The 13,141-nt window shown below is 52.5% G+C and overlaps 1 protein-coding gene across 1 annotated transcript in view; it reads left to right on the forward strand.

Moving 5' to 3' along the window:
- Positions 1 to 13,141, forward strand: part of AHRR (aryl-hydrocarbon receptor repressor) — a 78,622-nt gene that overhangs the window by 34,337 nt on the left and 31,144 nt on the right. The window contains exon 4 of the mRNA XM_032415300.1: positions 73 to 176. Coding sequence (XP_032271191.1) covers positions 73 to 176 — 104 coding nt within the window. The remainder of the gene's footprint in view (positions 1 to 72; positions 177 to 13,141) is intronic.

Raw genomic sequence — 13,141 nt, forward strand, 5'->3', positions numbered from 1 at the left:
AAACACAAGAAGGTGAGTGGGTCTGGGGCCCCGGCAGGGAGCTGACGGCCTTGCTTTGTTCTTCTCTGACAGCTGTGCCAAAGGGCCCACGGCAGCTGGCGGTCAGTGCCCCCTCCCCCGAAGACCGCGGTCTGAGCGCAAGATCTGCCGTGCTGGAGGGAAGGCTGCTGCTGGAGGTGAGCCCCCTTGCCCTTCGGTCACACGCCTGTCATGCTGTGCGGGCCGTCCGTGTCCCCCCCCAGGCAGGTTGGACCGCTTACAATTAAATGTTGCAGGGTGGAGCTCCGGGACTGCCCTGGGAGCCATGGAGATCAGGCACAGATGCTCGGGTGAGGTCCAGCATCTTGGGACAGAGAGAACAGGGGTGGCCTTGGTCCATGCACCTCAAATCTGAAAATCGTTTTTCATTCTACATTCTGTGGTTTTACTTGTCAGTGGAAGAACCTGATAAAAATTAAGCAGGTTTTTTTTTTTTTTAATTAATAACAGAATTGCACACTGAGCTTCCCAGGATCTGGCAGGTGTGCCCGGCTGATCCATTTAACACCAATAGTTACACACAGGGCATCAGGGGCCCAGGTCAGCCTTTTCCCCAAGATGGGGCCTCCCACCTCTGGTGACTCTGAGGTGCTGTACCCTTCCTGACCCTCTCATGTGGTCTGCTTCGCGAGGGCAGGGGAATGCCATGGCTCGGTTTCTCAAGCAAGATAGGACGGCAAGGTGGAGCTTTCTGGGCTCAGTCAAGTCACTGTACACAGAGAGAGGGGGTCGCTGTCTGCACCAGCAGCCCAGAGACCAGGGCCCTGGTTTGCCCCATCTCAGGAAGGGCTGGAGGACGCAGGCTGCCCGTAACCAGCGGCAGAGGTGTGCCCGAGCTCATGCTTCCCCGACGGTCCCAGAGGGGCCAGGCCCCACGTCCTCCTGCGTGTCCTCCTGGGATGCCTACACCAGGTCCTCAGCCTCCAGCCCTGTTTGGGGGCAGTTCTGTCCCCCCAGGTGAAGCGTCCTCGGCTGCACATGCCCACCCATCTGTCAGGCTGACTCACCGAAGGGCAGAAACAGTGGCGAATGGGCGCCTTTCACGCTGTTGCCATTGAGTCTGCTTGGAGCCCATCAGCCTCTTCTCTGGGTGCCCTGTCTGCACCCCAGCTGCCCCGTGGCAGCCAGAGTGACCTGTTGCCAGTGGGTCCTGGAGGGAAGCCCCAGCCCCTCACCTGCCAGCTGGCCTGGGCACTGCCCTGTGGCCAGGCTGCTGCCCTGGCACCTTCACCGCTGGAACGATCTCAGTGGTTTGCTGTTCATCGTGTCCTCTGCGAGGGGTGTTGGTGCCCCTCATGGAGGACAGGGGTCAGAGACTGTCCTCCAGGCTCGCCCCTCCTGCTTCTTGCTGCCCATCCTTCAGTCCACTTCCCACCTCGATGCTCTCCCTGACCATGTCAGCGGCTTCCCACTGTCTGTGCGTGAATTCCTGGGTGCTCAGCTATCTGGCGTGTGGGCTATGGTGGTGGGCACCTCAGCCTGAGATGACCTCACTTTGCCTCACCTGAAGGGAAGGCGCAGGACGGGGTGCTACCATCTGCCATCTGACAGATGGACAGATGGAAAATGTCTGGGCTGATTGGAGGGGAGCCAGAGACGCTTGTGTCTGGAATCTGGGGGTTCCCATCTGCCCACTATGACCCACGACCCCCCATAGGTCTCCACAACCCCCATATCTCCCATAGTCGCCACAGGAACCCCAATGATCCCCATATCACCCACAGTCCCCACAGAGACCCCATGATCCCATGGCCCCCCATGTCCCTCCATGGTCCCCAAGGGACCCCCATGATCCCCTAGGATTTCCCACAGCCTCCCACAGTTCCATGGCCTCCCATAGTCCCCACAGGGACCCTCCTCACCCCCTATGGCCTCCCATAAACCCTTATGACCCCCCCATGGTCCCTAAGGGACTCCCACGACCCCATGGCTTTCCATGACTCACCATGGCCTCCATGATCCCCCATGACCCCCAACGGTCCCCAAGGGACCCCCACAACCCCACATACCTTCCACATCCCCCCATGGCCTTCACCCCTGATGACGTGATTGTTCTCATGAAGATCAAGGAGCTTATAAATCACTTCCTTTTTTAAAAATAAAAATAGGAGGAAGTACATACTTGTGTTTAATCTCCATGAAAATTCAGTATGGTGGGTGCCTGGGGACCCCCTTCTTAGAGCCCCTGCAGCTTTTAGTCCCGTCTGGAGCAGAGCATGGCTTCTAGCAGCAGAGGCACTTTTAGAAATATTGTGGTTTCCATAGAGGAAGTATTTCCATACTTCATTATTTATCATGTTTTTCAGAAGCAGATTCTTAAATATTAATTTTTCCTTTAAAGTTGGATTTTTCTGTCAGTGTTAGTAAGCTTGGGGCTGGAAAACATTGTGCCAGCTTGAGTTTTATTCCCGGTGAAAGATGACTGGCATTGCTCTTTTTCTAATTCATGTTCAAAATTAAGATGATGAAATCTTTAAACTGTGTCCCCACTACAACAAAAGCATATGTGCACAGTGCCCCGATCTGTTGGAGCCCAGGGGACCGCTGTGGTCCCCACCACTACCCTCCGGCCCCTCTGTGGGTCCGCAGCAGCTGTCCTGCCCTCCGCGCTCGGAACAGGTCTCCTCTGGGGGCCTCAGGACGTGGACCTGGACGTGGCATTGAGGTCCTTGCCCAGCTGAAGCCCAGGAAGGGGCCAGGCCTGTGCCCGGGGAGCAGAGCAGCTCCCTCAGGGCTGGGAGGGCGGGAAGGGTGGTGCCTAGCCCCATACCTGCCACTGGCCCAGGGTGTTCACGTTTGGGGAGTGACCCTCTGGGACAGGACCCGAGGCTGCGGGCTGTCCTGCTGGCCCCCTGCCCCGCTCCATCATGCAGACTGAAGTCTCCTTCTGCCACCTCTTGTAACACGTTCTCTGTGACCACAGAAGTTTCTGGAAGTTCCCTTGGATTGGAAACAGGCTAGGTTGTATGGTGAGGGTTCTCCTCACTGCATTTCTAGTGTGGGGGTTCTCAAACTTTGAAATTAGAGACTCTTTTTGAAGTTTAAAAATGTAACAGCAAAATAAACAAATCAAGCCACAATAACGAGAAAATCCAGCTTTTATTTCCAATCTTCAGTCTCTTAAAGACAAACTGGAAAAAATGAGAGGTTTATGGCAGGCATCATAAATTCATAAAAATTTAGAGCTGGCACTCACTTAAAAGGCCTGTGGTCTAATGTCTGCTATTTTAAGATTAAAAAAACAAGATTCAGAGCCGTTGGGGGTCCAGGGTCCCTGTTGGGGTTGGGGCAGGGCCTGGTGTTTCTCTGTCTGTGGTTAGTGCTCCTGGGCCCGTGGCCGCGTCGAGAAGCCAGGATGGATGGCCAGAGGGGCTGCCCAGCACGCACCTTGGCAAAGGTGCTGGGCATGGGGTGTCAGGGGAGGTGTGGTGTGGGATAGGCAGGTTCTGGAAACATACATATTAGGTCACAAATAGCGGCGTCCTGGGTTTCTAGTCCTACTGCTAAGGCGGGCTGTAGTGTTGAGTGTGGACGTGCAGTGTGCCAGCCGGAGCTGTGGACTACTGACCGCTTGACCCTCGCTAGAGTTCAGCTCTACCATGGGTACATTTTCTAACACTGTTTTTAAGTTCATGCACGCTAAAATTTGTTCTTATTGGTGGTGTGGTGTGGCCACCATCATAATGAAGACACACAACAGTTCCATTGTGCCCGAATTTCCCTGGGGCTGCCCATGTGCGGTACCCCGGCCGCATGCCCACGTTCTCCAGCCCCTGGGGCCTTCTCCAGCTGCTATTCTCAGGACACCTGGGTGTGGGTCCCTACGGCAGGGAGCTTGGGCACCAGCAAGATGCGGCTGTGACCCAGCCACGTGGGCTGCGTGTAGCTCAGATGGTTTTGTCATTCTCTGGTGCGCATGCATCTCAGCGTGCTTGTCCACCTGACCTTTGAGGGATGTTTGAGTTTCCAGGATTTGGTATTATGAATAAAGCTGCAACAAACATCCACATGCGGGTTTTCCTGTGAACATAGGTTTTGGTTTTGTTTGGGTAATACCCACGTGTGTGGTTGCTGGGTTGTATGGTAAGTGTGGATGGGAGTGTCCACACCCTCATGACTAACAATGCTGAGCATCTTCTCCTGAGCTTATTCGCCACTGATAGAGCCCCTTTGTAAGCAGTCTGTTCAAATATTTGCCCACTTAAAAATTCAGGTTGTTTGCTTCCTTACTTTTGACTTTGGAGTTCTTTATGTATTCTGGACACACAATCTTTGTTGTACATATGATTTTTAAGTATTTGCTTCTAGTCTGGCTTGTCTTTTCATTATCTTGACAGGGTCTTGCAGAGAATGAATGTACTTAATTTTGACAAAGCCCCATTTATCCATTTTTTAAATAGATCATTATATTGGTGTCACATTTGAGAACTCTTTACCTAACCTAGGTTGAAATGATTTTTATTTTATGTTTGGCTCCAAAGTTTTATAGTTTCCTGTTTTGCATTCAGGCTTACGGCTCATTTTTAGTTAACTTTGGTTCAAGGTGTGAGGTTTGGGCTGAGATACACTCGTTTTGCATATTAATATCCTCGTGTTTGCCCTAGTTTTGTGAGTCTGTTTCTGGACTCTGTTCTGCCGTTGATTGTGTGCGTGACCTTTCACAAACAGGCACCAGCCTGCCTCAGTCACGGCAGCTTTAGAACAAGTCTCAAAATCGGGTAGTGTGAATCTTCCAATTTTTGTTCTTTTTCAGAAACTGTTTTGGCTTTTCTAGGTTTCTCTGTCTTTTCATATAAATTTTAGAGTTAGCTTGTCGCTGTCTACAAAACTTCCTGCTTGGATTTGGACTGGGATTATGTTACATCAGTAGGTCAAGTTGGGGAGAACTGACACCTGCCAGTACTGATCCCTAATGCATGAGCACACCATTCGGTCTTTTGCTGCTTTCGTCTGTGTCTGGAGTGTGTGGCATGGAGATCCTGTGTATATTGTTAGATTTATACCCAAGTATTTTCTGTTACTTTTGCTATTATAACCAGAACTGTTGCTTAATTTCAATTTCTATTACTATATAGAAATACTATATTCCAATACTATATAGAAATCCATTACTATCTAGAAATAGAATACCAAAGAAATTACTTATTTTTCTAGGTTGACTTTGTAGCTGTGAACTTGGTGAATTCATTAGTAATTCTTGGAGTTTTTTTTTTTTTTTGTAGATTCTGTGGGAATTTTTAACATAGATTATCATGTTGTCTGAAAATAGAGACAGTTTGTATCTACTTGTTCGGTCTACACACTTTATTTTTCTTGCCTTATTACCCTTCTGGGGCTTTGTGAGCAACATATAGGAGGAGAGAGGACGTCTCTGTCAGTCTTGCTCCTGGTTGTAAGGAGAAACCTGAAGTCCTTCAGTGTTAAGTATGATATTAGCTTAGATTTGTTTTTCAGGTTTTGTTTGTTCTGTTTTGTGATGCCTTATATCAGATTAAGAAATTTCCCTCTATTCCTTATTTTCTTCGAGTTCTTATTACAAATGGATATTAAGTTTTATCAAATGCTTTGTCTGCATCTATTGAGATACATGATGATGGCTTTTTTCCTCCAGTCTGTTAATATTATGAATTACATTGATTCATTTTCAGATGTTGGCCCAAACTTGCTAGCTTAGGATAGATCTTATTTATATGTTGCTGGATTAAATTTGTTATATTTTGTGGGGATGTTTGTGTTCATGAGAACTATTTTTGTAGCTTGTTGTAGTGTCTTTGGTTAGGAAGCACGCTGGTGCAGGCTTCAGGAAGTTACTCGAGAATTCTTCCTTCTCTTCTGTTACTTTCTCCTGAAATGTTTGTTAGAATTTGCCAGTTTATTCAATTGGTCTGGGAGTTTTCTTTGTTAGATTTTTTTTTTTTTTTGAGAGGGGGAGAGAGAGAGAGAGAGACTGTGTGAGCGCCATGGGGGAGGAGCAGAGGGGGAAGGAGAGGGAGAATCTCAAGCAGACTCCCCGCTGAGTGTGGAGCCCGACTTGGGCTCGATCCCACGGCCCTGAGATCAGGACCTGAGCCGAAATCAAGTGTCAGATGCTCAACCAACTGAGCCCCTCTTTGTTAGAAGATTCCTTCTCCAGGCGCCCCTCTTTGTTAGAAGATTTTAAACTCCATTTAAACATTTTAAATGGATTCAATTTCTTTGTTAGAAGATTTTAAACTCCATTTAAACATTTTAAATGGATTCAATTTCTTTAATCAATGTAGGACTATTTAGTCATCTGTTCTAGTGTGAATTTTAATAATTTGCCTCTTTCAAGGAGTTGGTCCATTTCCTCTACTTTATTGAATTTATGGGTACAGAATTGTTCAAGGTTTTCCCATGTTGTCCTTTTAATGTCTATAAGTTCTGTAGCTGTGTCTCCTTTCTAATTCCATTGGTAATTTGTGACTTTCATTTTTTTTCTTAGTTGGGCTGGAGGTTTTATTCATTTTACGGATTTTTTTCAAAGACACAGCTATTGGTTTCATTGATTGTTGCTATGGACTGAATATTTGTATTCCTCCCCTGCCCAATTAATATAATTTAAATTCATATTAGACTGGAAACCCAATGTGAAGGTGTTAAGAGCTGCTTAGGCCATGAGGGTGAAGTCTCATGAATAGGATTTATGCCTTATAAAAGGGACCCCAGAGAGCTCCCTTGCCCCTTCCTCCCTGTGAGGTTACAGTGAAAAGCCGTCCATGAACCAGGAAGTAGGCCCCCATCTGACCTCTGTCACTGGGTGAGGTGTTCTGTAATCATCAATGTCATCAAGTTGGTTGACAGCATTCATGTCTTTTATATCCTTGTTGACTTTCTGTCTAGTCTCAACCTGAGAGACAAGTGTTAACATCTTCTAGTATAATTGTGGACTTTTGTATTTTTCCTTTCAGTTCTATCAGTTTTTGCCTTATGTGTTTAGAAGTTCTGTTGTAGGGTGCACACTCATTTAGGATTATTATGCTTTCTTCATGAATTGACCCTTCTATCATTACCATTATGTAAAATGCCTCTTCATTCTTGGTAATTTTCCCTTCTCTGAAGTCTACTTTGATTAGTAGTCTGATACTAATTATTAGTCTGATGCTAATATAGGCACGCAAGCCTTCTTTTGATTACTGTTTGCTTGCCATATCTCATTCCATCTTTTTACTTTTAATTCATTTATATTAATATATTTAAAGTGTGTGGTTTTCAGCCACGAGGTCTGTAGCAATTTGTTATAGCAACAAGAGGAACTCATGCAGACTGAGCCCTGGACATTCTCGCATGCGTTGGGAGCCTGAGGCCTCACACCCTCAGGGAAGGTGTTTGTCCTCCATCCTGTGTTGGTAGCAGCCATGTGGCAGTGGGCTCAGCCAGCAGGATCTCTCCTGGAGAGAACACTGTCCGTTCCAGCTGCCCCCCCCCCCCCCCCCCCCCCCCCCCGCCACAGGCACCGTTGGGCCAGGGCAACAGTTTCTAGCATAGCCCTGCTCAGAGCCACCGCTCTGCATCTCTGGGCATGTTCCACACACATACCCCTCGGACTGAGCAAGGACCATGTCAGTTCACACACACAGGTTGGGTTCCTTCCCCCACACCTGCTCCCTCCTGGGACCCTCTTCCTGGTCCTCTGGCTAGAACTCCCCTGTTTCTCTTGGAGCTTAGCCGCCACTACCTTGTGGTGGTTCTGTGCATGAGCACACAGGGTGGAGAGGGGAGAGGAAACAAGGTACCTGATCCTCCCTGAGGGGTGGGTTTCCCTCAGGCACTTGCATGCACACACACCTGCTCACCTGCCTTTTGAGCTTGTTGGTTGGCAGAGTGAGGTCTCTCCTCCCAGAGGGCACAAGGGTAGGGCATTCGCCTCCACATGCCTCGCCTCTAGCTCCTGAGGACAGCAGTGATCTGAGCAGGGCATGGTGGTGATGGCAGTTCAAGTTCATGTTGTTTGAATGTGGTTCAGACAACAGAAATGTGCTCTTCACAGTTGTGGAGGCCAGGAGTCTGAAATCAGTGTCACTGGGCTATAAGCAAGGTGTGGGCTGGTGGGTTCCTTCGGATGGCTCTAGGCGAGAGTATGTCCCATGCCTGCCCTATGTCTGCTGCCAGTCAGTCTTCCCTGTGTTTCTGTGTTCCTCTTATAAGGACACCAGTCATACTGGATTTGGGGCCACCCTAATCCAGAGTGACCTTACTTTAATTTAATTACAAAGATTCTTTTCCAAATAAGGTCACCTTCACAGGTTCCATGTGCACATGAATTCGGGGGCCACTATTCAGCCCAGTACAACTGTCCATTTTGCAGGGGAGGAGCCTCAGGCTAGAGCGCAGGTTGGGGCCGAAACTCAGGCCTCTCTCACCTCCAAGATCCAGGCCCTGAACTGCTATAGAAGCCAGAGTTCAGCACCAGTGTGCTGGGGCCACTCTGAGCCATGGGGACCCACCTGATCCTCGGTAGCCTTATGAGGCAGATGCTATCATTGTGACCATTTTACAGATGGGGAAATGGAGGCACAGACAGGTTCTATAGGTTGCCCACTGTCACATATGAGCAAGGGCAGAGCTGGAACTGGCCCCCACTGCCTCTCCCTGTAAGACTCCCTCCAAGCCAGTGTCCGGGCAGCCCTGTGGGCCTGGCTGGTGAAGGGCTGGTGTCAGAGCCAGAGGCCTGTCTCACTCTACACCCACAGAGCATTTTCAGGGCTTGTTTCAAGCCTCAAAGCCTTTGGAGATGGCTGATGGGGTGGTGTGTGTCAGACTCGGGGTTAGTCACAGAGGCCTTCTGTTCCTGCTGGACAGACTGAAACAGGAAGGTGGTGGGAGCGTGCTGTGGCTGGTGGGGCTGGGTGCCTGAAGGACACTGGTTCTCGTGGCAAAACCAGCACCATAGAGGATTTCCCCCAAGCATTTCACAGAGAAGATAAGATGGAACCCCATCAAAAACCAGAGGGTGAAGGACTCCAAGCATCTGACGCTTCAAAGGGAAGGCTAGCTGGGCCGACCCAGGGCAGAGCGAGGGCCAGGGTGCATGCGGCCCCATGGTGCACTGCAGGGCTTCTCAGGCAAACCAGCTCTCATGGGAGTTCAGAGACGGTGAGGGCAGGGGTCCTGGTGAAGCTCAGGTGTGGGGACACAGGGCGGCCTGAGGGCAGTAGAGGCTGAGAGGCGGGATGAGTGGCTGCTTGGGGAACAAGTGGGAGTCACCAGCAGTCCAGCCTAAATGGGTGAATATAAAAGGAAAAGCTGTGAATCAGGGCGTCAGTGGTTTCTTCATGATTTCACAAAGTCCTTAAGAACTGAGTAAGAGAAATAGCTATGGAAATCATTTGGAGCCGTGGTGACCAGGCGTGGGACCCTGGGCCCCTGTCCTCAGAGACGATTGTCCTCAGAGTTAAAGAGAGAGCCCAACCAGCACAAAGGCGCCTCTGGTCCAAGAGAGACTCCGTGCAGGCACACCGCCTTGCAGCCACGTGGTGTGAGCCACGGGTCCCTGCCACACTGCAGAAGAGGGCTGGGATCTGGGGGCATGGCTGGGGTGGGTGGTGGGGCTGCACACCAGCGCTGACCCGACCTCGGACCGTAGCCGAGGAAGGGCCCAGCGCCTCTGTGGAGCTTGACAGTCTAGAAGCACCCAAAGATGCCCACGTCAGGGCTGTCCCCACCAGAGCTCGCGGCTCCATCATGGGTGTGGGGCTTCCTGGTGGCTGTCCCCGCCCACTCCTAAACTCCCGCACACAAGAGGGTTGCAGACTCTTCAGGCAAGAGGTTTACTATGGATCCAGGAGGAAAGGCAGCTCGGGTGAGCAAGGGAAACAAACCAACAAGCTGATGTCGGGCACCTCCTCACAGTGTCCATGAAATGAAAACAGGTGCCACAAAAGGGAATATTCAGAGGTTTTGGAAAGAGCTCAAATATTAAAAGCATGAGAGCAAACTTAGGAACGGTGGAAAGACCCAGAGCTGACGCTGAAGGGTCACTTCAGCTTCTCCTAGAGGGAAAGGAAGCTAGGTGAAGAATATGGGCCCCGAGAGGCCAGCACGCTCCAGTTCCAGAAAGATCGGGGGCGGAAACTGTCCAGGAGGGTTTCCCAGAACCGAGGGCTGGGTTTCCGGCCTGAAGGTCCCCCTGTGTGGCCAGCGCAGTGGATGGGAAGGACCAGGGTGTTCGCCTTTCTGGAATTCCACCCCCCAACCCCCCAAGTGGCAATGAGAAAATCCCAAATGCTTTCAAAGAGAAGGAACAGGTTTCAGGCAAAGCACTGAGCCTCAGGAGTTGGGCCTCACCCGGAAGGCTGGAGGCTGCAAGGCCACGGGGAAGTGCCTGCAGACGAGGGAAGAAGGTGATGTCTCGCACCTGGCACCCATTCACCTGCCTGGTCAGAGAGTGAGGTGCAGAAGAGCAGGTGTGGGGCCTGGCGCCTGAGGCCCCAGCAAGAGGGGAAGGGGAGGGCTCTCCACCCCAGACATCTCGGTACGTGGGTCAGTACCCACCTGGCTCAGCGGAGGAGACCTGTGGCCATACACAGACGCCGCTCACGGATTGACGCGGGGTTGTGACAGCCGCATGCGGATGGCGGGCAGGTACTCGCCGTCCCAGGCCAACAGCTGCCCTCTGAAAATGTCTGAAACCCAGGGAAAGCTAGGAGCGACCGTCCCTGAGCCTGCGAGAGCTGGTCTGCGGCGGGCCTGGCGGGCCGGTTCTGACAGCCTCTGAGATCTTGCTCGCCCGCTTCCCCCTTCGTCCCACTGAAGTACGTTTCCGCCGAACTACAGCTGCTCCGGCCTCCTTGTGCACGCTCGCTGCGGGGCGGGCCTCTTCCCACCTCTGCTTCCCAGCTCCCGTGTGTCTTCTCGGGCGCCTCCTGCGGACGCACCGGCCCGGCCTCTCCGCGCTCTGGGGCCCGCCGGGCGCGCCTCGTCTCTCCCCTGGGGCTGCTTTCTGCCGTCCTGCTTTGGGTCTCCCACTCACGGCACTTCCTTTGGCTTCTTTTTCCCCTTCTCTCCAGTTTTCCAGTTGAGACTGAGCCTTCTTCTGCTACTTTTTCAACTCTGCTTTTGTCCTAAGGGGGCTGCCGGAGAGTAAGCGGTGGTCTCCTCCAGTTCCGGGGCTCCCGCACGCTCTCGGGCCTCTGCTCCCCGGAGACCGCGGGTCCGCTCTGCCTCGTTGAATCCTGCGTGGCGCGGCTTCTCGTCTTCGTTCCTCACGTTGTGTGGACGCCCCCGCGCCGTGCCTGCGGCCTGGGTGTGTTTCTCTCCTGGGAGCGCCCCCCGGAGGGTGTCCACTGGGGGTCGCAGTGCGGCGTCTCCCTGGGTCTCATGCAGGAGCTTGTTATGGCTTCACGTTTGGATAAGGATTTGGCCGAATGTAGAATCTGGGGTTTGAACTTCTTTTCCTTCCGCCGTCAGAGACAGGGTCCGTCGTGTGCAGCCCCCGTTGCGGCTGCGGCAGGGTGTCCGGGGGGCTCATACGCAGCGCGCCGCTCGCCGGGGGCTCCGACCTTCCCGAAGCTCGCCGCGGTGTGTGTGTGCCGTTCGCTTCGGCTGCTGCGCCCGGTTCCTTCCATCTGCGGTCTTTGGTGCTCAGTCTGGACGGTGCACAGACCGCCCCTCCACTCCTGCTTTGTCTTCTGGGGCTGCTCTTACCCAGCTGTTGGCACTTCCTCGTCCGCCCTCCCGTTGCTGGCTTTTCTTCCACGCTCTGTCTGGTCTTCCTTCCCTGCCGCCCTTCAGAAGAGGGCTCCTCCCCCCCCGCTGCCCTGTGTGCATGGCCCATCACGCCACATCCTGGGCTTTTGTTCCCTTGGTTACAGTTTCACACCTACTATTGCCACTTGATTCATTCGTCACACTTCTTGTTCTTATTTCATTCTGCTAATGTCTTTTCTTATCTCCTGAAATGTATTTTTTTTAAATTCACGCTCATCTTTCTGTTCCGAGCCCCCGTGCTGCTCCACGTGCTCTGTCCCTGCTCCTCTGAGGAGCTGTGTGCTGGGGCAGGCGGGGCTCAAGGAGGGGAGGGGGTGCTGGCCCACCTTGGGAGGGGGCCCCCACCTGGGCCGCTCCCTCCAGCTGGCCCCTCCCTGTCCCACCAGGGGAGGCTGACCCTGGGCAGCAGCAGAACAAGATTTCCTCCTTCCACCATTCTCTGACTGCCCCCAAGCCCCAGCCCCCACCTCACCTTCCCTCTCCAGCCCCAGACAGCTTTTCTGAGTTCCCCCTGTTACCCTCCTGGGCCTGATTTTGGAGAGGAACAGCCAGAGCCTGTGCTGGCCAGGAAGCCCTGTTGTCCAATGTTTGATGGAACAAACTGCCGGGAGGGAATGTGGATGAAGGCTGGTTGTGTTGAGGGTCCTGAGCTGCGGGCTGCAGCAGGATCCTCAGGGGAGGCGTCCCAGCAGTTCCCGGGGCACTCCTGGGCCTGGGGATGGTGACTCATGTGGCGCACTGTCCAGGGGCCTGGAGGGAGCTGCCGTGAGCCGAGAGCCATGCTGGCATGGTTTCTGGACAAGTTCCCAGGATCCTGAAGTACAACAGGCACAGAGACTTCTTACCTTCAGGCCGTGGCTTTTCTAAAGAAACACCTAGAAACCCACCCTCCCACTAGGCCTCATTGGACAGAATTTGCTTAGAGCCTATCACCTTCTGTGGCTCCTCCACTTGGTACTTGGCTGGAATAAGAGACCAGACCCCAGAAACACAGGCTGGGAAGAGCAGGCACAAAACCCCAGCAAACTCATGACCAAAACTTGGGGTTGTCTGATACAGAAAGGGGGGCATGGTAGGAATCAACCTCGAGGACAGGGCAGGGCTGTCAGGCATGGTAGGAATCGACCTCGAGGACAGGGCAGGAGCACGGGGGTGAGTCTCAGTGGGCTGGGACTTGGACAGAGGGCACTGGGATTGGGGCCTAACTCTCTGGTCAAGAGCAAGTGCAGGGGCCACTCCTCACCCCTCTCTGCCTGCTCAGGCTGGCCCCCTCAGGTCGACTGGCTTCAGGAGGGGCGATCCTCTGACCACCTCTGTGCCGATTTTTGAAGGATGGGAGTGGGGGGACGAGGGCAAGTGCTGGTGTGTTTCTCGG

This window comes from Phoca vitulina, unplaced genomic scaffold (assembly GCF_004348235.1).
Source record: "Phoca vitulina isolate PV1807 unplaced genomic scaffold, GSC_HSeal_1.0 scaffold17, whole genome shotgun sequence".
NCBI classification, from domain to species: domain Eukaryota; kingdom Metazoa; phylum Chordata; class Mammalia; order Carnivora; family Phocidae; genus Phoca; species Phoca vitulina.